Below are 27,494 nucleotides of genomic sequence, written 5' to 3'. Positions count from 1 at the left end.
CCGCCCCCAGTCCCTTTGGGATGGCGCGCTGCACACCCTGGGCGATGGAGTAAGACTCACAGCCGCAGGGACTTCCTCACTGAGCTGGGGGCGATGTGCGAGCCCAAGTCGCTCTGCCCTGCAGGGCTGTGCCATCTCCCTCCTGCTCCTGTGGCCACTGCCCTGTAACATCCCTGCCACCGTGAGGCTGGCACAGCCTGTCCACATGCTCACAGCGGCAGCAGAGGGCTCAGCGTCCAGTCCGCAGGTCACCAGGGGTCAGACCTGGGTGAAGAGGAGGCTGAGGCACCTACATCTGCTTGGGCCCCCTCTGTGGACGGCAGGCCCAGCCCTGTCCTGTCTGTGCCTCCACTGGCCCACACGGCCCCTCTCCCTCAGGATGACACCGAGACTAGCACTGAGGTGTCCCCAACCATTTTATTATAAAGAAAAACAAGACTCCCACCTGGTGGCTGCGGCCCCGCCTCAGTGGCTGTGAGCACCTGTCAGAGGCCTGTCCCCTACGCCTGTCAGAGGCCAGGACCGGGGAAAGGGCCCCCGTCCTGCCAAGCACCAGGGGCCTGAGGTACCGAGGGTGAAGGTGGGAGGAATTCCCAGGCAGTGCTGACCCACCCAGGCCAGGTGGCTGCCTGCCCCCACCCTCCATCCCGGCTGACGCCCTTCCCATCACACCACGCTCTCTTCCAGCCGTTCTGCACTGCCCCCCATGCCCTGGCACCCTGCCCCCAGCAGTCCTCCGTGCACAGAGTGGCTCCGCCGGGCCCAGGCCCCACCTAGGCGCCTGGCATAACCGTAGCACCCGCCCGTGTCTCCCAGGTCCAGGGAGCAGCTGCGCTGGGGGCGAGGCGGGGGGCTCCGCGGCGGGTGGGTCTTGGGTGTGGGGCTGGGGCCTCCGTTGGTCTGGGATTGGACGTGGCTGAGCTTCAGGGGGAGGCGGCCATTCCCAGCCCCCCGGCCCCGAACCAGCAAGGCCACAGTGAAGACCAGTAAGGCAGCCACGAGGACACCGCCCACGGCCACAGTCAGGGTCCCGCCCAGCATGTGGGCCTGTGGGGCGTGGCACAGGGGCATGGCCGGCAGCGTTGAGAAGTGGGCGCAGCCCAGCAGCTTGGTGGACGTGAGGTCAGAAGGCCCAGCGGCAGGTGACAGGGCCAGCAGGCAGAGGTCATAGTCGGCACCAGGGATCAGGTGCTTCAGCAGGAAGTGGTGGCTGGAGGCTGGGACGATCCTGCAGGCAAGGTCTGGAGGTCAGAGCCAGGGCCTTGGGGTCCAGGCCCAGCCCCACCCCACATGGCCTCGAAGCCCCCTTCACCGCCCATCCCCCACCACCCTGGTGCCCCAGGTCCCAGGTCTGAGCACCCTCTTCTCCTGGGACCACAAAGGCCTGTGTGTTCACTCAAGAAGATGGAGAAACCAAGACAGGAACGCATGTGTATGCGTGTGTGTGTGTGTGTGTGTGTGTGTGTGTGTGTGTATGCATGCGTGTGTGTGGCACTGGAGACAGTGCAGGGGGACAGATAGTGTGTGCCCTGACACACAGGCCCAGCACAGCTAAGGAGGGCGGAGAATCACATCACATCGCCAGCGATAACGTGTGTGGGGCTGGCCACATGCTCAATCACACACCAGCATGGAGGCCTCCTGTGGCTCAGCCACTTGGTAGAGATCTGGGGGGCACTGCCCACCTCCCACTTGTTCCTGGTCCCTGACACTCCCCTTCCCTCCCCTCCCCCAGCCCAAGACCCCAGGCAGCTCAGACGCTGAGGAGGGGGGTGTGGAAGCCCCAAGGACAGAGGAGGAGCCGAGAGTGGCCCAGCCTGGAGGGTGGGGCCGAGGCGCCCGCAGCGCGTTCTCACCGGTAGATGAGGGTCTCGTCCTCGCTGCTGTTGTACTGGATTTGGAACATCCACACGGGGTCTGCTGGCCGCCCAGGCCCCCAGCTCACCAGCCCTGAGGTGGCGGTCACCTCTGTCACCTGCACAGTCGGCTCGGTCTCTAGTGCCCCCTCGCCCTCCGCAGCAGTGCGGGCTGAGGCAGCAATGTCCGAGGGCCCGGGGCGGCCCCCCTCGGCACTGCCGTTCCCACCGTGAGGCAAGGCCAGCACCCGGAGCTCCACGTGGGCCGTGGCTTCACCGGCAGGGTTGGTCGCAATGCAGGTGTAGTCCCCGGCGTCCCCAGAGCCCGTCACCCCAATCTCCAGGGTCCCGTTGGGGAAAGCCCGGGCTCGGGAGGAGTTGCCGACCAGCCGGTCGTCAGGGCCAACCCAGTGCATGGTGGGCGCAGGGTCTCCGAGGGCCCGGCACCGCAGCGTGGCCCGCTGGCCCTCCAGCACCCAGAGGCGCTGCGTGTGGCGGGCGATGAGGGGCGGCTCGCAGGAGAACTCGCCCTCGGGCACTGCCCAGAAGTAGCGGCCGGCCAGGCCGGGCGGGGAGGCGCACGTCTCCAGGTCGTCCGGCCGGGCCAGCCGCCGCAGCCACAGCAGCTCACAGTTGCAGTGCAGGGGGTTCCCGCTGAAGCTCAGCACCAGGGGGGCCGGCGAGGCCTCAGAGTCGCGCCCCCGGGAGAAGAGGGGGTCGGGTGCCAACGTGGCCAGGCGGTTGGAGGTGAGGTCAAGGCGGGAGAGCTGGCTCAGCTGGGCAAAGGCGCCCGGAGGCAGCACGTCTATGACGTTGTGGTCCAGGTTGAGGGTGTGCAGGGCAGGCATGGCGCCGATGCCGGCCCAGGGCACCTGCCGCAGGTTGTTGTAGGACAGGTCCAGGTCCTCCAGGCTGTCCAGGAAGTCATCGAAAGCCCCCGGTGCGATGCGGCCCAGCTGGTTGCCGCTCAGGATGAGGTGCTGCAGGTTGACGGGGCCCCGAAGGCTGCCGGTGCCCAGCTCCACCAGCCGGTTGCCATCCAGGTGCAGGGAGCGCAGGCTCTCCAGGTCCCCAAAGGCGCGGGCCCCGATGCGGGTGATGGCGTTGCGGGACAGCGTCAGGTCCACCAGCCCCGTCATGTTCCGGAAGTCTGGTGGCCCCAGAGCCTGGATGAAGTTATCGGCCAGCCGCAGCTCCACCGTCCGCCGGTCCACATTGGGCGGCACGAACAGCAGGCCTCGGTGGGCACAAAGGGTGCTGAGCGACTCGGACAGGTTCTGGCAGACGCAGGGCAGTGGGCAGGCGGCCGCTCCGCTGGCCAGCAGCAGCAGCAGGAGCGGTGGGGCCATGGTGAGTGCCCTGTAGGGAAGGGCCAAGGCCCAGGCACAGGTGGGGCTGGTGCAGGTGCCTAGGCCCAGTCCCAGGAGCCAGCTTCCAGAGCCTGGCCTGGGCGGGGGCGGTAGGAGGGGAAGTCAGTCAAAGGCCCAGGGGGCCCCTCGGGATGAGGGAGGGCTGGGGCCTGCAGGGCCAGCCTCCTAGAGCACAGGCCGCATCTCCCAGGCCATGAAGGGGAGCACAGGCTCTGGGGCAAGGTGAGGCCTGAGGCAGGGAGCAGAGGTGGGCTTGAGAGCAGGGAGGATCCTGAACTTCCTTTCCTTGGCGTCCCTGAAATCGTCAGCACCCCCACTACCCCGCCATCTCCTCCCCCACCAGGGAAGCCACCCCCAAAACCCCTCTCAGGTGCACTTCCCTCCCAAGCTAGCCCCACACTGTGTCCCGAGGAGGGGTGCTCACCTGGTATCTGTAGTTCAGGGGGCAGAGGCCGGCCTCCCTGCAGGTCCGGCCGGCCCCCGACTCCAGGCAGCTCTCCCGCGGGGGTAAGGCCTGGGGCTGACCAGCCGCCCACCGATCGCGCTCCGGCCCATGGCGCTCGGGCCCTGCCCGGCTCAATCCGTTCCGGCACCTTTTCCCCGGCCCGGCTATGCTCGTGGCGGTGGCGACCAGCAGGCGAGTGCGCGCTGGCGAGCACGCGCGCGCCGCGGACACGCACGTGGAGGGCGGACAGGGAGGGGTGCACAGGGACCCACCCTGGGCCGGCTCCCGAGGTCACGGGGACACGCGCCCACGGGTGGCTCCAGGTCACACCCGAGGCCCAGGCCGGCTCCGGCCCTCCGCACAGCGCTCCCGTCCTGCCGCAGCGCACTCACCCCGGCACAGGCGCGCGCGCCCCCGGACACCCTGGCGCCCCGGCATCCTCACTGCACGGGCGCCCGCCGCTGTCGCCGCCGCCGCTGCTGCTGCTGCGCAAACCGTCACTCCGCAGCCAGCCAGACAAAGCGCCAGCTCGCGGGCCCCTTCACCATCTCCCGGAGACAGCGAGGGGAGTCTTTGTTACATGCCGCTGGGCACCGTCCCCAGCACACCCACACATGCCCACACATCCACGTCCCCGCACCCACAGGCAGGCCGGGCGCAAACCCGCGCTGTTGCTGGGACCCTCGCATTCACAGATACACGCTGAAGGTCACAGCCGTTCTGCATCACCAAGTCACGTGGAGGGTCCCCAACACGCACCGGGCCCGGAGGGGGGGCTGGGACGACGCCCCCGCCGGGCTGCTTCGGGGTGGGGCCGAGAGGGCTTGGTCTCCGCGCTGGCGCCGCGCCCCGTTGCCTGCCCTCCCCTCCCCGCCCTCCCTCTTCCCAGGCTCCCCGCCTGCCCAGCAAGCTCGGGAGCCAACCGGTGTCCGCCTCGGGCCCGATTGGTCGGCTGGCTCGGTGTCCCAGCAGGCAGGCGGAGGCTCGCCGTTGGAAGCTGTGCGTCAGTGGTCCTCGCCGGCCCACCGCCCGCCTTCCCCTCTGAGCCCCCGCCTCTCAGCCCCTAGGAAGCAGGCTGGCAGGAGGGAGGGGCAGGGGACCCAGGTCGCCTGAGGACTAGGAGATGCCAGGGAAGGGGTGACTTTCCTGACTGGGGGGACCATTACAAAGGACCAGGGTGCTGGACCGGATTCGGATCCCTCCAAGCTTGGCTGTCAAAGGCTGGAAGCTGGGGGCTCCCCAGCCCCTAGGCTAAGCAGTTAGTCCGGGGAGAGGGAACCATATGGGGCTCTGCGACAGCCCTGAAGACTCCATCCTGCAGGAGCGAAAGCAGCCCCAGTGGCTACTGGGGAGAAGGAGGGCAAGATGTCTTGGAAACGCAGGAGTGTGTCCAATAGAGCCATTAGCAGAGAAGGGCTGACTGCCCATTGGATTTACCACAAAGGGACCTCAGTGTGGATGTCACTGGGAGGTGGTGTGTGTGGAAGGGAGGACCCTCTTTCAAGAAGCCTGACTGGGAGGGCAGGAGAGTGCTCCCGCCTGCTGTGGGAGGTGAACAAGGAGGGAGAAGTGGGCTCGGCCTCCTGCAGCTTAGGGGACCTTGCGGAAGGTGGGTGGGGTGAGGAGATGGAGAAATGCCACTCCACAGGGAGCATGGGATCCTGGGGAACTGGGAAGCTGGCCTTGGTGGCCCCTTCAGCTTCTTTCCCTGCCCATGCCAAACGGTGACACCCTCCCACCTCTGTCCTGCAGACCAACATCCCCTTCCTGCAGAATGTGCTCAACAACCAGCAGTTCCTGGGAGGCACCGTGGACACCCAGTTCATTGACGAGAACCCGGAGCTCTTCCAGCTGCGGCCCGCACAGAACCGGGCCCAGAAGCTGCTGTACTACCTCGGTCCGGCCCCAAGACTGCCCTGCCCTGCCCTGCTCCCCTCCCCTCCCCTGAGGCCTTGCTCACGGCCTCCTGCCCTCAGCCTGGTCCTCCTTTCCTTTGCCTTCCTGCCCAACCTCCTTGCTCAGGCTCTTACAGGCACCCCCTCCCCTTTTCTGTCTGCATGGTCCTCAATATGTCCTCACTGCCTGGGCCCAGCAGGGCCTGGCTGTGGAGAGGACAGGGGCCAGCTGGAGGAATCTCTCCACCCCAATCCCACCTACTCACTCCTGCTCTCAACTCACTGCCCAACCTGCCCTGACCCATTGTCCACTCTCTACAGGACATGTCATGGTGAATGGCCCGACCACGCCAATCCCCGTTAAGGCCGACCCCAGCCCCACCGACCCCATTGTCCCTGTGGTGCCCATAGGTAAGTGAATTCAATTCTGCCAATTTATGGGAGACAGGATGCCACCTGCAGGATGGGTACTAATGCCTGGTCTGCCCTAGGCCCGCCCCCGGCCGGTTTCAGAGATATCCTGCTGCGAGAGGGGCCCGAGGGCTTTGCTCGAGCCGTGCGGAACCACCAGGGGTTGCTGCTGATGGACACAACCTTCAGGGATGCCCACCAGTCCCTGCTGGCCACTCGTGTGCGAACCCATGACCTCAAGAAGATCTCCCCCTATGTTGCCCACAACTTCAACAAGCTCTTCAGCATAGAGAACTGGGGAGGTAGGCTGGAATATGGCACAGAACCTGACAGGAGTCAAGCCATTGGAGACACTCGAGAGAAGCTAGAAACACTGACATTGAGGGAACCAGTGAGAACTGCACAGTGTGTGTGCGTGTGTGTGCGCGCGCGCGCAGCAGACAGTGATGGTGCCCGCTCCCGCCAGGCTGAGGTCAGAGCGGTGGGGACAAGTTAGTGACAGCAGAGAACTGGGGAGGGGCTGTCAGAGGAAGGACAGAGCCTGAACGACCCTGAGATCACGAAGGAGAGTCTGAGGGTCTTGGTGGGAACAGGAGGGACCCTGAGGTAGGGGCTGGCATTGGGGCCGGAGCAGCAGAGCTGCAAGGTGTGGGGGGTCCCCAGGACATGGGCTGACCTGGGGCTGTTGGTCCCTTTGCAGGAGCCACGTTCGATGTTGCCATGCGCTTCCTGTACGAGTGCCCTTGGCGGCGGCTGCAGGAGCTCCGGGAGCTCATCCCCAACATCCCGTTCCAGATGCTGCTGCGGGGGGCCAACGCCGTGGGCTACACCAACTACCCGGACAACGTGGTCTTCAAGTGAGCCTGGGGGGGGTGGCCTGGCATGGCCCAGCCCGTGCCAGGCCACACAGCAACGGCTCAACGGCCTGCACGCCCCACAGCGGGCTCAGAACCAAGGTTCCCAGCAGCTGTGCCAGTAAGGCCTGCGGTTTGGAAATGTGTGCCATGCAGAACTGTAGCCGGGGACCTGGGCCGGCTTCTAGATCGTGGCACAGGGAGGTGCCCAGCCGGCAGGTGGTGTAGAGCTGGGGCTGTTCAGTGCTCTCTCCCTCCGCCTGCCACTCCTTTGCAGAGAATCCCCGCTAATCCCTTTGACCTGGGCGCCACGCTGCCCTGGAGGCCTTGTCCAGTGTGGTGCCCACCCCTATTCTGTGGGGACCATGCCCTCTGCCAGGCCCAGCTCATTCCCTAGGACCCACACCGGGCCAGGAACCAAAGATGGGAGGGGGGGAGGGAAAGCAGGATGTGGCTAACCCCGGGCTCTTCCACGCACTCAGGTTCTGTGAGGTGGCCAAGGAGAATGGCATGGATGTCTTCCGGGTCTTTGACTCCCTCAACTACCTGCCCAATCTGTTGCTGGGCATGGAGGCAGTGGGCAGTGCCGGTGGTGTGGTAGAAGCCGCCATCTCTTACACTGGTGACGTGGCTGACCCCAGCCGCACCAAGTACTCGCTGCAGTATTACATGGATTTGGCTGAAGAGCTGGTGCGAGCTGGCACCCACATACTGTGCATTAAGGTACCTACAGCAGTCTCCCCAGTTTCCCATCTCCCCTACCTCCTTGCTCTGTTTCCCAACAACCCCCACCACCACCATGCACACATGGTGCCCACTTCTTACCATCATTTCCTGCTCTTTCCCCAGGACATGGCAGGACTGCTGAAGCCCTCGGCCTGCACCATGCTGGTCGGCTCTCTCCGGGACCGCTTCCCTGACCTCCCGCTGCATATCCACACCCACGACACGTCAGGGGCAGGTGTGGCAGCCATGCTGGCCTGCGCCCAGGCTGGGGCTGATGTGGTGGACGTGGCGTCCGATTCCATGTCAGGGATGACTTCACAGCCCAGTATGGGGGCTCTGGTGGCCTGTACCCGAGGGACTCCCCTGGACACAGGTAAGAACAGCACAGCCCGTGGCCGTTCCCCTCAAAGCCATAGCCTCCCCCAGCCCCGGTAGTCTGACCTGTCCTAGACTCCACATGCTCTTGCCTGGCCTTGCTGTCCATCACTCCATTCTGAATGGACCTGGGCTGGTCCTGGGGTCCTGGGAGGGGCACCTGGGAGTTTAGCACATTTCCAACCCCTCCCTGCCTCTGGCTCCCTGCAGGGGTACCCCTGGAGCGCGTGTTTGACTACAGTGAGTACTGGGAGGGGGCCCGGGGACTGTATGCGGCCTTTGACTGCACGGCTACCATGAAGTCTGGCAACTCGGATGTGTATGAGAATGAGATTCCAGGGGGTCAGTACACCAACCTGCACTTCCAGGCACACAGCATGGGGCTTGGCTCCAAGTTCAAGGAAGTCAAGAAGGCCTACGTGGAGGCCAACCAGATGCTAGGTGACCTCATCAAGGTAAGCCAAGCCGTGTCCTTACCTGTGCTTCTGGGCTTCCGTAAGGTGCCTGGCATTCTGAGCCAAGGGCCTGTCTCCTCAGGTGACACCCTCCTCCAAAATCGTGGGGGATCTCGCCCAGTTCATGGTGCAGAACGGGCTAAGCCGGGCAGATGCCGAGGCCCAAGCGGAAGAGCTGTCCTTCCCGCGCTCTGTGGTGGAGTTCCTGCAGGGCTACATCGGCGTGCCCTACGGGGGGTTCCCTGAGCCCCTCCGCTCCAAGGTAGGGAAGGCCCAGCACCGCGGGAGGTGGGAGTGGGTTCGAGAACCAGGTCTGATCCTCTGCTGTGCTCCCAGGTGCTAAAGGACCTGCCGAGGGTGGAGGGGCGGCCTGGAGCCTCTCTCCCGCCCCTGGATCTGCGGGCGCTGGAGAAGGAACTGGCAGAGCGGCACGGGGACGAGGTGACCCCCGAGGACGTGCTCTCGGCGGCCATGTACCCCGATGTCTTCAATACCTTCAAGGACTTCACTTCCACCTTCGGGCCTGTGGACAGCCTCAACACCCGCCTCTTCCTGCAGGGCCCCAGAATCGCAGAGGAGTTTGAGGTCAGTGGCTCTGGCACCTCGTACACTCCAGACTCGGAGCCCTGCCCTCCACCCTGCTGCCCCCGACTGGCCTGGCTCTCACTGGGCCGTGAGTGCCATGGTACACAGTCCCCTTAGAGACCAGGGCGCTAGGCCTTTGTCAGGAAGGAGGGAACGCAGGTGGGGGCTTGCCTAGGCTGTGTACCGGGCTACTCTCCCCACACTTGCCCCTTCAGCGTGGCTCCCACACCCTCCCTGCAGGTGGAGCTGGAGAGGGGCAAGACACTGCACATCAAGGCCCTGGCCGTAAGTGACCTGAACTGGGCCGGCCAGAGGCAGGTCTTCTTTGAGCTCAACGGGCAGCTGCGGTCCATTCTGGTCAAGGACACCGTGGCCATGAAGGTAAGGCCCCCTGTGCCAGCTTGGTGGTGGGGACGGGCAGGGCCTGGAGTTCACGTCTCCTCTGCCGCCTGCAGGAGATGCACTTCCACCCCAAGGCCCTGAAGGATGTGAAGGGCCAGATCGGGGCACCCATGCCTGGGAAGATAATCGACATCAAGGTGGCAGCAGGAGACAAGGTGGCCAAAGGCCAGCCCCTGTGTGTGCTCAGCGCCATGAAGATGGAGACTGTGGTGACCTCTCCCATTGAAGGCACAGTCCGCAAGGTCCATGTGACCTCAGACATGACACTGGAAGGGGATGACCTTATCCTGGAAATTGAGTGATGTTGCTGACTTGCAACCTGGCCATCTCCCCCCCCCCCCCCCCCCCCAAGCCTTCTATGGACGCTGTGCTGCCAGGGCAGGCCCAGCCAGCCAGTGCCTGAGTGCAGGAAGGCTTGGCCCTGGAGCTCCCGCCTCGCTGCTCCCGGCGGGAGACCATGACTGCGGTGGCCACCCTTCCTCCAGCCATCTGTCTTCTCCCTGGTGGTGGACAGCAGCTCACTTATTCATCTCTTGCCAAATGAGGGTCCTACCCTTGCTGGAGACTAGAGGTGGCGGCACAGGTGGGCCTGGGATCCAGGAGAGCAGGTGTAGGGGTCCTACCTTGGAAAGGGGTTCTGGCCCCAGGTCCTGAGAACTTTGCTCAATAAAACTCTCACCTGCTCTCCATCGTGGGTCCTTTGCAGCCCACCCCACATGCCACTCAGAGGGCACAGCTGCCCCTTGACTCTCCCCAGGCCAGTTGTATATTCTTCCTTGAGAGAGTGAGGATAACAGTGGCCTTCATTTAAGCTACTACTGAGTACCTACTGTATACACCCCCCAAAACTACTGAGATCTTGGAGAGGGTGGAAGAAGTGGGTCAGGTAATCAACTTTCACCCATTTTATGGACACAGATGGAGTCATGGGAAGGACCCCACAGCCAGTAAGAGGCAGAGGGCTCAAACCTAAGCTGCCAGTGAACTTGCTTCCCAACCAACCTGCATTACATTCTAAACCCTGGGCCCACCTCATACCCCATTCTTTTAGGACTGGATGCAGGTGAGACCCTCAGTATAGGAGCCTGTGGGTATGAGGATTTTAGTGGGAGGCTGGGGGCACTCGATGGAGATTCTCGGGATTTAATCCTGCCCATCCCCCATTATTAGTTCTCAGGAGAACGCGATCCTGAGCCTGTTCCCCACCAGCAGGGTGAAACCGTAACCCTGCCTGTGCCACTGCACTGCTGCCACTGCATAGGGAGAGGAGGATGGTGGGGGTGGGGGACAGTTCCTGAGCAGAAACAAGAGTATGAGGTAGGGCAGAACCTAGATACCCTGACTGCCAGGACCCTGCACCCTGCCAGCCAAGTGCTCCCAGGGCATTATAATCTAACCTTTGGCATGGGCCTGGGCTTCCTCCTCTTTGGTCTCCAAGACTCCAAAGGTACCCTGTGAACAGGTTTGCTCACTTCTTCTGCCTCCAACAGCTGCTGCACAGAGCTGTCCGCAAGGTAGGTGTCAGCCACAGCCAGCCTAAGGGCGCCATGAGCAGTGACTGCACACCGATTCCTGTCCTTCAACCACCAGCCTTGGAGAATGGGACCGGAAAGCCATTCTAAAAACAAGAGGAAGAGCAGAGAACAGGCTCTAAGGACCTCGGATTACAGTGCTCTCCTCAAGGCCTTTGTTCCGGGTTCCTCCAGGGACAGGCAGGCAGCATGGTGGCAGAGGTCCAAGGGGGAGACAACTAGAACAGCCTCTACTTCCATGTCCTCTGAGCTGGTCCTTCAACGCTTCAGGTCTATTTGTTCTCACATAATCGAGGCGGATAAACTTTGGGAAGATCCTGGTGGAGGTGACAAAAGCTGGAGGCGCTCTCACGGGTCAGGGTGCGGGGTCCCCCTTTCTGGTGGCCAGGTCACAGGCCCACACTGGTACCTCCAGTCCCAGATCCACCTCTGCTAGGACCTGGGGCCTGGCTCCTTCAAGTCAGACAGGGGCCCCCATCCTGTCCCCTCCTGCAGGGAACTGTCCCTACCAAGACTCCAAACAGACCAATTCCCAAAGGTCCAAGGCCATGTTACCCAAGTTAAATCTCTTTAATATCCCAATACAAAGTCCTGATGCAAAAAGACAGTGAGAAAACCCTGGGAAGAAGTTGCGGGGAGAAGGGGTTCTGGAAAGTCTCTCCCTCAGCAGCTTTTCAGGGACAGGAGCTGAGAGAAGCAGCAGTCCACAGTGCGGGAGTGCACAGCTCCTGGGCCTGCTCCTCACTCCCCTTTCCAGAGGGGCCGCACCCTTTGGCCATCTGCTCCTTTCTCTTGGTCCCTGGGATTTAACTAGCTCTGGCTTCGATCCCCTACAAAAATTCCTGAGATCTCGGGACCCCGGCCAGCTCCTCCCCTGCAGGACCCCTTGGTGGGGAGGACTGAGGAGCCATGAGAGTTCATAGGTGCACAGAAGCATGGGTCAGGAGCACAGGGGAGCCTCTGAGTCCCCTGCCTGCTCCAAAAGCGCGCACAGGGGCAGACTGCCGTAGAGCTTTGGGTCCGTAAGGGGCTGGAGTAGCAGCAGGAAGAGTCCTACGCCCAGGGCATAGCCCGCCAGCAGGGGCCGCCTCTGTGGGTGCTCCAGGGCTGCGCACACAGCGGGGAAACCCATGTAATTGCAGAAGGAGTGGCAGAGAACCGGCCCAATCAGGTGTCCTGGGGAGGAGAGAGAGCACAGCTCTGGAGGAGCCCCACCACATCTTTGGGTAATTGCCCTCATCCCCTGGTCAATGTCCCCGTCTGCCCACACACATGGCCTCTGCCTGCTCCCACCTCACACCTCACCAGGCTGAGGGCCCTGCCTTAGCCTGTCTCAAGGACTATGGTTAAAAAAAAAAAGTTGCTCATAAAACACAGTTTTCCCAGTCTCCCACCTACTATAGGCCCCGAACACCTGGGCATCGTGGGGGACGAGGACCAACCTGTCCGGATGAAGAGGAAGGCAGTGTAGGCACCGAAGACAGCTGTGTAGGAGAACTGGAACGCTGGAGACAGGGAGGCCATGAGTGACACACTGGCATGCCCTTCCTGCCCCAGCACTGTACACCCGTCAGCCAGCGATACCCCCTCCCAGCTGGGCAGTGACTCCCTGCCCCAGCACCTCTAGCTGTCCTCTACACCCCAAATCCTGCCCTCCGATATGATAGCCCTCTGTTCCCAATTCTCTCATATGGCTAATTACCCGACGCACACTCTATAGGACTCACCTGCAGACAAGAAGATGCTCCCCACACTGCTCTGACGGAATCGAAGCTGCTCAAAAATGTGGTGAAAATGGGCTGGGAAGAAGGCAAGAACCACATCACAATGTTCTCAGCCTGCCCTCTGTGCCTCACCGTTGCCCCAAGCCCCATTCTCAGCTCTCATGCTAGGAACATGTCAGTGGATCAGGTTGCACACTCACCAACTCCAAAAAACAGTGGGCAGGTGAACACGGCTGGGCCCAGGCCTGTACACGGCGCTAACATGGGCAGCATGCAGGCCCGGAACACCAGCTCCTCTGTAAGGGGCGCAATCACTTGGTTCCGAAGCCAACGCATGTCCATGAGGCAGCGGGCCCAGGAGCGAGGGGCTAGGGAGGGGATTCAAGACAAGCAATGAGCGGCTAGCTATTGAAGAGACCCTAGAGGCCTCCCACAATCTTCTGACCAAACTCCGGTTAGGCATTCACACTGTGTTTATCAGCATAAGACAATGTCTCAAGAAGACAATGGGAAGGCTGAGGTAGGATATCTGGAAACATAAAATCTGCCCAAGACTAGCTCTGGCTTGGAGAAGCCAAAGGTTAGGGAAAACAGAAATGCTCTCTAGTCCACACCAAATACACTTTTAGGGTCCCTGGGAGGATCCCTAGACATCAGGAATCAACTATGAGAGGACACCTGCTCTATGTTCCCGTCTTACTGATGAGGAAATAAAAACATCGCACATCTCATGTTCAGGTCCTGGACTGCCTGCTTGCTTCCCTTAGCCCTAAGGACTCACTCACCTAAGACAACCTTTAACCCATCTGCCAGGTCACAGGGGCAATCCATTGAGAGCTGCATCAGTGGGCCCAGAAAAAGGATCTGGAGACACAAAAACAGCAATCAAATGAAAGACTTCAACTACAATCCGCTGCTTTTGCCCAGAGAAGGCCTCAAGTTTCCTATTCTCAGCAGGGGTTTCCCCACCAACGCATACCCGAGGACCTCGAGCCATCTCACAATTCCCGTCTCCCATTAGGCACAAACTGGACAAGCAGGGTGAGTAAAAAAGGTCACACACAGACAGAGGAGCAAAGATAGTGGAGGACTCACCATGGTCAGCAGCAGGGGCAGCAGCGCTGCCGGGAAAATGCCCTCCAGCCTGAAGCCCATCAGCGTGAGCAGGGATGTGCCTGGCTGAGCCACAGGAAAGGAAGCATCAGTCTCGCTCCCTCCCCCAAAGACCCCGGAGCTCTCTCCCCTGTTGCCCTCTGCCCCGCCTCCTTTGCACCTGGATGCCTGTGAGTTCCCTCCAGAGTAGCACGCAGAGGGGCGAGAGACTGGACACCACTAGGACACTGGTGAAGCGCCGCTTGATGACGGCAGGGTGGTCCCTACGGAGGGGGCATTAAGTTCAGGGGCCCAAGTCGCCCCCCGACGGCGCAGCCCCGCCCGCAGCTCGTCCAGGCTCCGCCCGCAGCCCGCCTCGCGGAGGCGCGGTCCGCGCGCGCAGCCCCGCACCTGGGCAGCTCGCTCTTCCAGACGTAGAGGCTGCCCACGTAGGAGCAGGCGAGGCTGAGGCAGGAGAACACGGACACCCAGCAGCACAGCCCGGGGCCCGGGCCCCCCAGAGCCGCCGACTCGGGCTGCCGCTCGGGTCGCGACACCGACAGCAGACGCAGCCCGTCCCCGCCCAGCGCCGCCATCGCGCCCGGCCCGGCGCGCACCAGTGACGCAGCGCCGTCCGGCCGCGCCTGCGGGAGGCCCCGCGACGTCATCGGACAGCGCGGCGCGCGGCCGCCCCCCCGCAGGAAACAGACGGGGCTCGGGTGCAGGTTTATTGAACCACAGACCACGCGTGTCCGCCCAGCTTCCCGGCGGTGCGGAGGCGGGAGGCGGGCTCAGGGGCCGGGCCGCAGCCACTCGGCCAGATTGGAGACTTCCTGCAGCCACAGCGCGTCCTGGGGGGGAGGGGCCCGGGGGGAGGGCGCCTGGGCGGCGGCGGGTCCCGGTCCTCCCCGCGCAGCCCTCATGACCTCCGGGCAGTTCCCGTTCCCGGGGCCCGCCCTGCTTCCGCTTGGAGTCTCGGAGGCCGCGGGGGGCTCCCCACGGCGCAGAGGAGGCTCGGACGGACTCGGGGCCCCGGCCGAGCGGAAAGCCCGTGTTCCCTCCACGGCCGGGGGGAGGCTGCCCTTAAGCTTCTTGCTGGCCGCTAGCCCGCTGGTCCCTAGGAGAGAACGCACACTCAGCCCTGGGCCTGTGCCGGGCCAGACCCTCAGGGAAACCCGGGAAGGAGAGGGAGCCGGGGCCGGCTCACCTGCTCTCCCGCCTCAGAACCGTCCTGATCCAAACGCACAGCCCCGGGCCTTGAGGCACAGGCTGAGGCTGCAGAATGGCATCACGTCTCTGTCCGGCTCCGCTAAGCCTGAACAGGGGCATGTGGATTGTACCAAGCCCTCACTTGGGACTGGTCCACTTAATCACTGCACAGATTCTTCCCAGCTCCTCCCTCCCTGCCAGGCTCTGGTTGCCCTGCCCCAAACCTGACCTCACTTCTCAGCGAATTGGGCGGTGCCAATAGGCAGCCTTGCTATTGATTGATTCACTGTTTGTCCGACAACGCATCCCCATCAGAGACAGATGCGCCAGGTTGCCTGGGTTTGATTTCTGGCTCTGCCATTTACTGTGTGACCTCAGGTAGGTTTATTAACACCTGGGCCTCGATTTCCTCATCTGTAACATGAGAAAATAATAGTACCTATACCTCAGTATTATTTTGAGAAGAGCATTTATACATTTTAAAAATTCAGAACAGTGCCTGCACCTGCACCATACAGGCTCAGGCACCAGTGTCTGGTTATTTCCAGTGTGTGGTTATTTACATTTTACATCCCTGGCCCTGCAGTATGATCACCACCACATCACATACACTGACGCCTCCCCACAACCCAGGAGCAGCCTCCAGAGCCCCAAACAGATTGGTAACCAAAACGAAGGAGTGAGCATCAATTCTAAAAATCAAAAGAATGAACACACTGGATTCAGGGCCCCATCCCATCATGCACATCTAACTACACAAACTGAGAACTTTCTAGTCCTATCATATCAGCTTTTGCGATGCAATGCCTCCTCCTGCCCCAGAACACCCACAGTAGTGGTGAGAGCCAACCACATCCCAGCCAGACTGCTCCGGGGAAAGGTGCAGTTTGAAAGCCTGTAAGTGATGCTTTTTACGTCCCAGCTTTGATGCAGAGCTGACTGAAAAGCTGAAGCTTACCTGCATGGAGCTCCAGGCTGCTGTTCTCCTGTGCATCCTCTGCGCTCTCCTCTGGATCGTTTTTCTCTGGGTGCGGGTGCTTAAAATTAGAAGTCCTAAGTCAGTTTTGCAGAAGGCACCTGTGAATCCTCCTTCCCAGCCTCCAACTTCCACGGTTCCTTTTGCTAGAGCCTTTGCAGCTTACCCAACATTCCCTCCTCCTCTGACTCTGGTCACTCACTACTGTCTGCCCCCTCAGACTCTGCAGTATCTACTGCATGCCCCGGTTCATTGTTTTATATGTCGATGGCCATTTTTCTCTGTCACAAACTCTTTGAAAGGTAAGGTTTATCATGCTTACATCTCTTTATATCTAGCATACTACCTTGCACAGGGTAAATGCTCAAATATGACTGGCCACAGGGCAGGTTTTATAGTCCTCAGTAGCCTTTCAAAGCCCTGCCACATTTGGTTCAATTTGGACAGAGGAACAAAGACACTAAGATCAGAACCCAATTCTAGCTCCTTGTTTTTCAAGAATACAAGTGTATGAAAATAGATAACCTCTTCAAAGTTTAAAATTTTTGTGCTTTAAAAGACATTACAGAAAATGCAAAGTCAACACAAGAATGGAAAAAATATTTGCAAATCATATCTGATAAAGTATTTGTATCAAGAATAAAGAACTCATATAACTCAGCAATAAAATAATATTATAATCCAATTAAAAAATGGTTTAACAAAGGAATTGAACGACATTTCTCCAAAGAGGGACATATGCCCAATATGCACATGAAAGATGATTAACATCATTAGTCATTACAGACATGCAAATCAAAACCACTATTAGATACTACTTTACACCCATTATCATCATGATGATAATAGGAGACGATAACAAGTATTGGGGAGGATATGGGAAAATTGTAACCATTATATAATATTGGTGGGAGAGTAAAATGATGCAGCTGGTTTGGAAAATACTATAGTTTGGAAGTTCCTCAAAAAGTTAAATATAGAGTTATGACCCAGCAATTTTACTAGATATATACCCAAAAGAATTACAAACATGCACACAAAAAATGTTCATAGCATTATTCACAATAGCCAAAAAGTGGAAACACAAATGTCCACCAACTGATAAAGGGAGGAATAAAATGTGGCACTTATCCACGGCTTCATTTTCTGTGGTTTCAGTAACGCATGGTCAATCTCAGTCCAAAAATGTTAAATGGAAAATTCCATAAATAAGCAATTCATAAATTTTAAATTGCACACCACTCTGAGTAGTGTGATGAAATCTCATGCTGTCCCACTCCATCCCACTTAGGACATGAACCCTCCCTTTGTCCAGCGTATCCACACTATACACACGCCCTGTCTGTTAGTGGCCATCTCGGTTATCAGATTGACTGTTGGTGTATCACAGTGCTTGTGTAAAAATGTTAATTCATTTAAATGAAAAGGTATGCATGCATAGAGAAAAACATAATATATATAGGGCTCGGTTTTATTCCTGGTTTCATGCATCCACTGGGAGTCTTTGAATGTATCCCCTGCAGATACGGGATACATTGTACATCCATATAATGAAATAGTATCTATATATATAAAAGCCTAAGAGATCGTTTGACTGTTTCACCAGTAGCCTGAAATGCACTGACCACTAGGGAGCAGACGCTCTGATGGGTAGGTTAGCTTGCTGCTGGGATCCAGCCAATCGAGACTGGGCGAGAGGGGCTGGACACGCCTTGGACAAATCCAGGTCGAAGGACCCCACTGGTGCAAGAATCCATGCATTGGACCTCTAGTCCAACCATATAAAGGAATGAAGTACTGTTTTGCATGTTATAACATGGATGAATCTTGAAAGCATTATGCTAAATGAAATAAGTCAGATACAAAAGATCACTTACGGTACTATATGTTCAATTTATATAAAATTCCCAGTATAGATAAAGCCATAGAGATGGAAAGTAGAATAGTGGTTACCAAGAAAAGGGAGTAGGAGAATTTGGTACTAGCTGCAAATTAGGTACAGGTTTTCTTTTAGGCATGGAGATAGTCTTGAATTTAGTGGGGACGGTTGCACAAATAGTAAATATACTTAAAACCACTGAATTGTACAATTTAAAATGGTAAAATGTGTGGTACATGAATTATAATGTAATAAAAATAAATACTCTATCATACTGTTTACTAAAATAAGTTTCCATTTCTAAGTAATTACATCCCAGGGAACATAGAAGGGGTAATGGTAGCCCCAAAGGTGTGAAAAAAGAAATAGCATTAGGAAATTTTCCAAATATTTCCCCCTTTCAGCTAGTCTCCATCCCCCACATTTTTTCTTGAGAGGAAGTTTATTCTTTTATTTCCCTCTAGCCTAGAAAATCTCATATAATAGATAAACCTCCTATCTTGATATTGGTCTACAAGGAAATACCCACATTCAGATTAAAGCACTGAGGCTCATCATCAGGTTCCCCAGATCAGACAGACCTGGCTATCCTGGGACACGCCTCCTTGGATTTAACACTGTGAGACACTTAGTTTTGCTCTCCCCTCACCCCACCCAAATTACAATACTTTTCCTTAGAAAGCTGTGCTCCTGTTATTGATCCTGCTTCAGTTTAAGTTTTCAGTTCCTACGTACATCTGCAACACGAAGGCTGGAGCACTGTCTCCCTGACTGCTTCACAGCCCACTGTCTGCTGTTTTAATACCCAAGCTGAAAATCTCCATTCCTGGCATAACCTTTCCCGGCATATATTCTAGAAAACTCTAAAAATATATCCTTTCATTTCTTCCTCCATACGCTATATAATGGCCATAGATAATGTTATTCTTTACCACTCCAGAGGTCAGCACTTCTATTTTAACAGTTATAAATGGAAACGGAGGGAGAGAGGGACTGGTTGGTCTAAAGGTAAAAGAATTTGACCTATTATCATTGATCTTGTAATTTTTAGCTAAGCCACTGGGTGCCACTCAAGTGCCATTAAAATGTTATCACTAGCCCTAGCCAGTTTGGTTCAGTGAATAGAGTTGGCCTGCAGACTGAAGGATCCCAGGTTTGATTCCAGTCAAGGGCATGTACCTAGGTTGCAGGCACTGGTCAGGGCTGATGCGGGAGGCAACCAGTCAGATGTGTCTCTCCCATATCATGTTTCTGTCTCTCCCCTTTTCTTCCACTCTAAAAAAAAATCAATGAAAAAATATCCTCTTGTGAGGATTAACAATAACAACAAAAGTTGTCACTAAGTGGCCATTATCAGAGAAAAACAGTAACAATCTTGAGTGGAGAAGCATGAATTCTACTCAATGCCTCTGATTACTCATCTCCACTGGGCTTCTGATCCAGTCCTGTGAGGTAACAATGTTACTAATCTTCAGAGCCAGGAGACCGCTCTACAAACCCAACCCTTGCTGTTTACTGATTGTGATTCTGGGCAAATTAGAAATTTTCTCTAGCCATTTTTTTCATCTATAAAATTGAAAAACCACAACCTACCTCACAGGATCTTTGTGAAAATCTAAGTGGAAATCTTCGCACAGATTCATGAACCTTAGGTTCACTAGCCATCTGCCAAGTTAATTGGACTATGAATGGCCCTGAAGCTATGAGTCATCACTATAGCAACAGAATGGGACAAAAGAGGTCAGATTATTTCCTTTTGAGAGCTCTCTAGGATCTCAGAGAGGCCCCAGCAAAAGGACGTCACAGCCTTACATACTTCTAGATCCTGCCCATCCATCCAAGGTGCTATGAGAATAGCACATGCCTTAGCCTGAACCTACCCCTAGAAACCTGAAGCTATGGATGGCTATATTAAATTGAATAGTGACCCACCAAAAGATATCTCCAAGTCTTACTCCCCCCTCCCCTCCAACCGGTGAGCATGACCTTATTTGTAAAAGGCATCTTTGCAGATGTGATTAAGGACCTGAAGATAAGACCATGGTGGAGTCAGAGTGGGCCCTAAATCCAGTGGCACTTATTTGAGAGGAAGTCATGTGAAGATGGAGGCAGATAATCTGAGTGATGAGCCAAAGAACATCTGGAGCCAACAGAAACTAGTAGGAGTGAGGAAGGATTCTCCACTAGAGCATTTGAAGGGGGGATGGCTCTGCTAATACCTTGATTTCAGACTTCTAGACTCCAGAACTGAGATTATAAAATTCTGTTGTTTTTAAAACACCAAGTTTATGTAATTTGTTACAGTGACCATAGGAAGCTGATACAATGGACATCACTATTATTTGCGCAAGTTGTGAGCAGCAGCTTTCCAAGTTGGAGGGAAACCAGCCAGAGCATTTGCAGTGAACCAATTGAACGGAACAGCCGCTGCGGTCTTAGGAAGATGCTTCCTAGAAGGTACCTTAGCCATGGGAAAAGGTGTGTAAAGGGAGCATTTACGGAGGTTTCTCTGCTGTCCTCTGCCTTTCTAGCTACAGAGCTGAAGAGGATGGGAAAATCGATGAGATGCTGTAAGTGCCTGGGCATCTTAATGTCCTCATCCAATCAGGCAAACAAAAGCAGGAGAGGGAGAGAACAGCAGAAGTGCTAAAGGCCCTGTTATTCTCTTAAAAAGTGTCTGTAATTTTTAAAAACAAGTTTGAAGCATACTAGTAACTTGTATACATATAATAAACTACATACATAGAGTGTACAGTTTGATGTTTTGACATATGTACATACTTGTTAAACCATCACCACAATCCAGATAATGAACATATCCATCTCCCTCAGAAGTTTCTCCTGCCCTTAAAAATCACTCCCTCCAACTCCTATACCTGCCATCTTCAGGCAACCACTGATCTGTGACTATAGCTTAGTTGGCATTTTATAGGATTGTACGTAAATTCAATAATAGTATGTACTCTTGCATTTCTAGGTTTTAAAATAATTCAGTATGGCTATTTTATTTATTCATCTTATACTTTAGATCCATGCTATTTTGTGTATCAGCAGTCCATTTCTTTTATTGCTGAGTTGTAGTCCCTTGAATTAACAGAGCACAATTGTTTATCCACTTACTTGCTGACACTAGGTTGTTTAATTTTTGGCTAGTAGAAATATGACAGCCCTGACCAGTTTGGCTCAGTGGATAGAGCATTGGCCTGTGTACTGAAGGGTCCCAGGTCCAATTCTGACAAGGGCCTGTACCTTGGTTGCAGGCACCTCCCCACTAGGGAGTGTGCAGGAGGCAGCTGATTGATGTTTCTAACTCTCTCTCTCTCCCTTCCTCTCTATAAAAAAAAACAAAATCAATAAAATACATATATTTTTTTAAAAAAGAAATATGTCGGAAATGAACATTAATGTGTAAGTTTTTGTGTAGACATATCTTTCATTTCTTTTGTGTTATCTAAGGCACCTGTACCTGTATACAGGCTCTCATACCTCGATATGGAACATTTCCACCGAATAACTGATTGTTACTTTACAATTACCTGCTTCCCTTCACATGAGCAGTGAAGAGCTCGCTGCTGGGTGACCTCATAAAATGACTTGTGCAGTTTGGTCCCAAACTCCTGTGTGTCAGCTGCCTGAAATGAGTCAGAGAGAGAAGGTGTTAGTTCCAGTATTGGCACCCAAAAAAGAAGTCCCCACAGGAAGTTCCTATGGAAAGGGGACAAGACAAATAGGAAGGCAAACCACAGATACTGCTCACGTCATGTGAGGAGTTTTGCTAGCTCCTGTGGGCACAGGAGAAGTAGGAAGAAGGCTGAGATACTTGGCATTTAACAGGTAGTAGTGGTTCCTATACTTCTTCTAATTTCTGTTACCAAAGCAAGATCTTTCAAACAGGGTGTTTTTTCTCTCTAAAAGACATGAGTATCCCAGGGATCCATCTGTTTGTGAAGGAGTTTTATAAATTGCTTTCCTCTAAAAGAAGTTCCAAGAGAGCAAAAGTTCCTCGGAACAACTAAGGCTGTGTAAGAACTTTTCTTAGGTCTTTTCAGGAGGAAGTAAACAAAATAATACAGTTTGCATTAAGGAATGGGTAACAGTCTCTACCTTTTAGTATAAAATTGCAGGATATCAGAATTAAAGGGGACCAGAATAATCACCTAATGCAACATACTAAATTTACAGACAAGAAAACAGAAATTCAAAAAGCAGTGACCAACCCAAGATCTCACTGCTAATTAGTACCAAAGTTAGGGATGACATAAGACGGCCAGTAGAGTGTTCTTTTCTCTCCCCGCTATACTGTCCACATGAACCAGGAAGTTGAAACTATGATAAAATGCACTAGGTTATAAAGGTGTTATACTCTTTGACCTAGCATCTTCCACTTATAGAAATTTATTCTAGGAAATAATTCAAAAGAAATAAGACATCTACAGTTACAAACAATAAGACACTATTTAAAAACAAAAAGCTTTAAGTTTTGATCTCTTAATGTGGTTATTTATTCATTGAAAAGGAGGCAGTATGAAGTAAGAAATGTGTTACCCAAAGTACACAGGATGAAGAAATTCAGAAAGTAGAAGATATTATCTAAAGCACTATTTATACTGGCAAAAAGAATATAAACAACTTAAATGTTTATCATTAGGGGAATGTTTTATTAAATTAGATTAAACTGACATAGTAGAATACCAGGTGACAATACAAATTCTAAAACAGCTGAAACAGGGAAAAGTCAAGTTATCTATAAATATAGAACACTTTGGTTACAGCTATCCTATCTAATAAAGAAGGAATATGCTAACTGACCCTCACACCATCGGAAAGATGGTGGCGCCCACAGCCAATAAGGAGGGAATATACTAATTGACTGCCACACCCTCAAAGATGGCAGCGCCTACAGCCACAAGATGGTGGCGCCCAGTCCCCTCAGCCCTGCTGGGGCATGGCAAGGTCCTGTGTGCCTGCCTCCAGAGTTCCCCAGTCCTCTCAGTCCCCCAGCTGCCCAGAGCCACTGGAGGCTCAGGTAACCAGGGCTGGCCGAGGCTTGTGCTGCCGGCAGTGGCAGCAGCAGAGGTGTGATGGGGTGACACCTTCCCCCTGACCATCGGGTTGCCTCCCGCTCCTGAGAGCTCCCAGACTGTGAGAGGGGGCAGGCTGAGCTGAGTGACTCCCCTCCAGTGCATGAATTTTCATGCACCAGGCCTCTAGTGTAATATATGAGATAATATGCCAGAATGTTAAATTAGACTGGTAAAGTTTATAAGTTATTATTTAAAATGTAATGTGTAGCCTGGATAGTGTGGCTCAGAGACTGAGTGTTGACCTATGAATCAGAATGTCATGGTTCAATTCCTGGTCAGGGTACATGCCCGGGTTGCAGGCTTGATCCCCAGTGAGGGGTGTGCAAGAGGCAGCCGATCAATGATTCTCTCTCATCATTGATGTTTCTATCTCTTCCTCTCAGAAATCAATAAACATATATTAAAATAAAATAAAATGTAATGTGTATATTTTCTTCAAGAAGAAAATTTAAGAAATAAAGTCACAGATATGGAATAAATAAGTTACCTCATTAATAATACCAAATGGTCAGCACACATTCCCAAAAGGAAGGAAAGAAATAACATCTATTGAGAACCTATCATATGTTACGTACTTTCACATGTAGCCCTCACCCTCATAATCACTCAATAGAGGTACTATTAATTTTTCCAATTTATAGATGAAGCTCAGAGAAGTTAAGTACAGGCCTAAATCTACATAGCTAATAAATAAATAAGCTAAGATTTGAACTTAGGCCTCTGATTCCCAAACTTGTTATATACCATTCCATACTGCCAGATAAATGTCATACTGATGGCTGCTCAGTTATTTTCATGTATCCTGACATCATGAGGTAATAGAACATTCTTCAACAAGGAATTGAGAATCACTGATCTAATCCTAACTCTGCTCATAACTAGTTGTGTGACCTAAAGGAAGTAGAAATTTTAAATAACTTGTTTTCTCATTTATAAAATAGTATACACACCACTATCCATTCAACAAATATTTCTCTTTTTGTGTTACTCCTCGCCAGAGAATATTTTTCCCATTGATTTTTAGAGAGAGTGGAAAGAAGGGATAAAGAGGGAGAGGGAGGATAGAGGGAGAAAGAGGGGAGGGTGAGAGGGAAAGAGAAACACTGATGTGAGAGAGACACATTGATTGGCTGCCTCCCACATGCACCACACCAGCCAGGGCTCAACAAATACTTCTTAAAACACTCACCACAGGTGGCTCTGTTGGTTGGAGCATCATTCCATACACCAAAAGGTTTTGGGTTGGGTTCCTGGTTAGAGCACATTCCTAAATTGCAGGTTCTATCCTGGTTAGGGTGTGTACAGGGAGCAACTAATTGATGTTTCTCTCTCACATTGAGATCTCTCTCTCTCTTGCTCTTGCTCTCGCTCTCTTTTTCGTTCTGCTCTTTCTTGCTCTCTCTTGCGCTCCTGCTCCCACTCTCTCTCCCAGCAATTACCATAGGCCTCGTACTATATAGGTTCACAATAGGATCTCATTCAATAATGTTCCTAAAGCACTGTGCATATTACTAAGTTCCTAAAAGCACTATAATGTCATTAAAACTGTCACTTTAAAGTAGGGGTGTCGAACTCAATCAGAGAAGGGGCCAAAATCTAAAATCCAGCCTAAATCGCGGGCCGAATGGTTTACTGAACAGTCATAAACTGTCATTGTGATGGAAACGCAGCGGAGTGCAGTGATGACAGCGCAGTGCGGGCCACATTGCAAGGCCTGGAGGGACGGATTTGGCCCGCGGGCCTTGTGTTTGACACAAGTGCTTTAAAGCATCCCCAACCTCCTACTAACTTGAAGGGCCTGAAGGCAGGTCTTTCGGAAGCTGTAGCTGGTGCTGCCAGTCACGATACTCATGATGGAGTTCACAGCCACAGGGAGTGAGGTCTGGAATTTCTGATGAACCTAGGAAACATAAAACGTAAGGGAGACCACAAACTGCTGTCTCAGAGAATCCCACGGACCAAAGATTTCAGTCAGAGCAAGATTTCACAATTCTTCCCTCCATCAACAATAGTTACTGAGACCATGCCATGTAAAGGACACTTAGAACTGAAATAAGTAAAAAATGTTTTCTCATTTCACAGCAAGATTCGTTGACACAGACACTTTCAGAAAAGACAAGCAATGAGACACTGGGTCATTAAATAGATACGCTTCCAATTTAAAAACAGAAAGCTTTAAGCTTTGGTTTCTTAGTGAGGTTGTTTTGGCCATATAAAAGAAGAAATATGTTACCAAAAGTACACAGGATGAAGGAACTTAGAAAGTAAAGTAAGAGCCAAAACCGGTTGGTTTGGCTCAGTGGATAGAGGGTCGGCCTGCGGACTCAAGGGTCCCAGGTTCGATTCTGGTCAAGGGCATGTACCTTGGTTGCGGGCACATCCCCAGTAGGGGATGTGCAGGAAGCAGCTGATCGATGATTCTCTCTCATCGATGTTTCTAACTCTCTCTCCCTCTCCCTTCCTCTCTGTAAAAAAATCAATAAAATATACATATTTTTTAAAGTAAAATAAGAGAAAGTGTGTTATAAAGGTTAGGAAATGGGAGCAGTAGCTCCAGAAGGATGTGAGGGAAAGGGAGACAGATGTAGGGGTAAGGCCGAGGAGCATTGAGTCACTTTTCTCTATTATTCCTTCCCTGTTTTCTCAAACTTACCTACTGGGGGGTAAAGCTAACCAGCTAGTTACAGTGACCAATGTACGTTAAAGCTTGAGTTCGTAGGTTAGATGCAGTATACGTGATCAGCTCAGGGGACAAAAGAGGAGAGGAAGACGCATTAGGAAGGACAGGATCTCAGGCCCTATTTACCATATATTCTAGCTATCATTTCATGAAGAGAGTAGGAGAAAGAAAATTGTGAATTTCGCCGAAACCGGTTTGGCTCAGCGGTAGAGTGTCGGTCTGCGGACTGAAAGGTCCCAGGTTCGATTCCGGTCAAGGGCATGTACATTGGTTGCGGGCACATCCCCGGCAGGGGGTGTGCAAGAGGCAACTGGTCGATGTTTCTCTCTCATCGATGTTTCTCTCTCATCGATGTTTCTAGCTCTCTCTCTCCCTTCCTCTATGTAAGAAAATCAATAAAATATATTTTAAAAAAGAAAATTATCAATTTCTTATTACCTTGGCAACCTGATGCTGCTGCTCCAAGGCCTGGTCCACAGCAAACTGGATGGAATCCTGCACCGCGCTGTGGCTCTCTTGGAGGATGGCACTGAGATGAGCTGTGAGCAAAGTGTGAATTCCTAAAGGCAGGGAGAGTGTTCATAGCCCTGAGTGAGCATGACTACTGCAAAGCTGTTGCTCATATGCTAGTTCCCTCCTACCCACAAATAATTACTGTTTTAGACCACACACACACATATACCAACAACATACAAGCTCACCCAATTCCCACTTACAAATGAAAGACAGCTCAGGAAAACTAAGTGAACGATGACATTTGGGGATGAGGGGGAATTCCCTGTGTTCTGACAGGGAATCCAACCAGCACCTTTTCAGAGCACAGGATGATGCCCAGCTGACTGAACTCCACTAGCCAGGGCTAACATTACTTTTTAAGAAACAAGTGTGGGTCCTGTTTCATTCATATTAGAAACATAAATACACATCACATACTATAAACAACGATACTAGTGACTCCAAAGGAGAGAGAATGCCTCCTGCAGAGTGTTTAACCCTACTGCACTCCTATCTGAGTATCACCGTCGTGATGAGCCAATTATTGCCTGTGTGTCACCAATCCTTTCAGATGTGCTGTGGTACAGAAAAGGTAAAAACTCACAACATACTCTAAAAACTGCTGGTAAAAGGTCTTTTTAAATGGGTGACTATCTCTGATAAAGTAACCTTAAGCACCACTGCTCAGCATCATTCAGAAAAGTTAAAATGTGAGAGTTGGGCAAAATATGTCATCAAGCAATAGGCTAGCACTTATTATCCTGATGAAACAAAGAAAGACAAATCCCCCTATTATGGGACACCTGGAAAAAATGCTTAATTAATCTTACTTTTTTCAGTATTTTTCTACTCTCCACTGGGTAGTCTGTTCAAGTATACAATGGTGAAACAGCTGGTGACTGGTTGGCTTGTCTCGGGGTTGCATTAAGAATGCAAGGCAGCAAAAACGTTTTTCTAGCATGAGGCCAAATTGCTCTACTGGAAGGAAAGATAATATGTGGTCTGCTCAAAGGGGCCTGGAACTGACATCAGGGGACAAAGATTCTAGGGTCATTTCTGCTACCAACTAGTGGTGACAAGTCACTTCACTTTTCTCACTTAAATACAGAAAATGGTTTTATATCACCTGTTCTCACAGTTATTTTTGTGCAGATAAACTGGGATAACATAAATGAACTGTTTTAAAATGTACATTGTAATATTCAAAGGGAAAATACTGCTACTGCTATGATGATGTCATTCGAATTACTATTTTCTACAGTTTGATTCTAATAATAACCTCAAGAAATCAGCCAGAACTCTTTTAAAAACAGATATTTAATTAAAAAGCTACAAGTTTCTTCCTAAAACTGTAGATACCAACAGATGCCTTTAACATTGTAGCAAAATAACGAGTTAATCATAGAAAAGTTACCATGACAAGGTGGGCAGAAGGCCAATTAAGTGGTT

The 27,494-nt window shown here is 53.2% G+C and overlaps 4 protein-coding genes across 16 annotated transcripts in view; 1 reads left to right on the top strand and 3 right to left on the bottom strand.

Annotated features, from left to right (window-relative positions):
* PC (pyruvate carboxylase) overlaps positions 1–10,057 on the top strand; it is a 58,147-nt gene extending 48,090 nt beyond the window's left edge. For 7 of the 8 annotated variants that reach the window (XM_036416719.2, XM_036416725.2, XM_036416723.2 and 4 more), the window contains 11 exons: positions 5,424–5,568; positions 5,888–5,977; positions 6,058–6,279; positions 6,678–6,834; positions 7,314–7,554; positions 7,681–7,930; positions 8,143–8,387; positions 8,470–8,649; positions 8,724–8,972; positions 9,213–9,353; positions 9,428–10,057. In XM_036416719.2, the coding sequence (XP_036272612.1) occupies positions 5,424–5,568; positions 5,888–5,977; positions 6,058–6,279; positions 6,678–6,834; positions 7,314–7,554; positions 7,681–7,930; positions 8,143–8,387; positions 8,470–8,649; positions 8,724–8,972; positions 9,213–9,353; positions 9,428–9,676 (2,169 nt within the window). In that variant the 3' untranslated portion in view covers positions 9,677–10,057. The remainder of the gene's footprint in view (positions 1–5,423; positions 5,569–5,887; positions 5,978–6,057; positions 6,280–6,677; positions 6,835–7,313; positions 7,555–7,680; positions 7,931–8,142; positions 8,388–8,469; positions 8,650–8,723; positions 8,973–9,212; positions 9,354–9,427) is intronic. The other variant, XM_036416727.2, reaches the window with a different exon arrangement.
* LRFN4 (leucine rich repeat and fibronectin type III domain containing 4) lies at positions 399–3,229 on the bottom strand. Its single transcript, XM_036416748.2, has 2 exons — positions 1,857–3,229; positions 399–1,228 (listed from the first exon to the last, which is right to left on the bottom strand). The coding sequence occupies exons 1-2, from the start codon at positions 3,203–3,205 to the stop codon at positions 667–669; spliced, it is 1,911 nt and encodes a 636-aa protein (XP_036272641.1). The 5' UTR covers positions 3,206–3,229; the 3' UTR covers positions 399–666.
* Positions 10,058–11,457: 1,400 nt separating the features above from the next.
* On the bottom strand, positions 11,458–14,370 carry RCE1 (Ras converting CAAX endopeptidase 1). Of its 6 annotated transcripts, none has more exons than XM_036416760.2 (8): positions 14,134–14,369; positions 13,904–14,006; positions 13,726–13,805; positions 13,416–13,494; positions 12,831–12,998; positions 12,634–12,705; positions 12,349–12,411; positions 11,458–12,082 (listed from the first exon to the last, which is right to left on the bottom strand). In XM_036416760.2, the coding sequence occupies exons 3-8, from the start codon at positions 13,783–13,785 to the stop codon at positions 11,847–11,849; spliced, it is 678 nt and encodes a 225-aa protein (XP_036272653.1). In that variant the 5' UTR covers positions 13,786–13,805; positions 13,904–14,006; positions 14,134–14,369; the 3' UTR covers positions 11,458–11,846. The 6 variants fall into 6 exon arrangements, with proteins under 6 accessions (XP_036272653.1, XP_036272649.1, XP_036272654.1 ...); XM_036416756.2 differs by having other exon boundaries at positions 13,726–13,809; positions 14,134–14,344; XM_036416761.2 differs by lacking the exon at positions 13,904–14,006 and having other exon boundaries at positions 13,726–13,809; positions 14,134–14,370.
* Positions 14,371–14,417: 47 nt separating this feature from the next.
* The window catches only part of CUNH11orf80 (chromosome unknown C11orf80 homolog), a 37,369-nt gene continuing 24,292 nt past the window's right edge, over positions 14,418–27,494 (bottom strand). Inside the window, exons 11-16 of the mRNA XM_036416750.2 lie at positions 25,989–26,110; positions 24,660–24,770; positions 21,323–21,418; positions 15,890–15,968; positions 14,649–14,839; positions 14,418–14,573 (exon numbers count right to left, since the gene is read on the bottom strand). Of these exons, the coding sequence (XP_036272643.1) occupies positions 14,514–14,573; positions 14,649–14,839; positions 15,890–15,968; positions 21,323–21,418; positions 24,660–24,770; positions 25,989–26,110 (659 nt within the window). The 3' untranslated portion in view covers positions 14,418–14,513. The remainder of the gene's footprint in view (positions 14,574–14,648; positions 14,840–15,889; positions 15,969–21,322; positions 21,419–24,659; positions 24,771–25,988; positions 26,111–27,494) is intronic.

This window comes from Pipistrellus kuhlii, unplaced genomic scaffold, assembly GCF_014108245.1.
Source record: "Pipistrellus kuhlii isolate mPipKuh1 unplaced genomic scaffold, mPipKuh1.p scaffold_m20_p_56, whole genome shotgun sequence".
Taxonomy (NCBI): domain Eukaryota; kingdom Metazoa; phylum Chordata; class Mammalia; order Chiroptera; family Vespertilionidae; genus Pipistrellus; species Pipistrellus kuhlii.
Note: the sequence above shows the minus strand (reverse complement) of the source record. Positions and strands in the feature narration are given on the sequence as shown.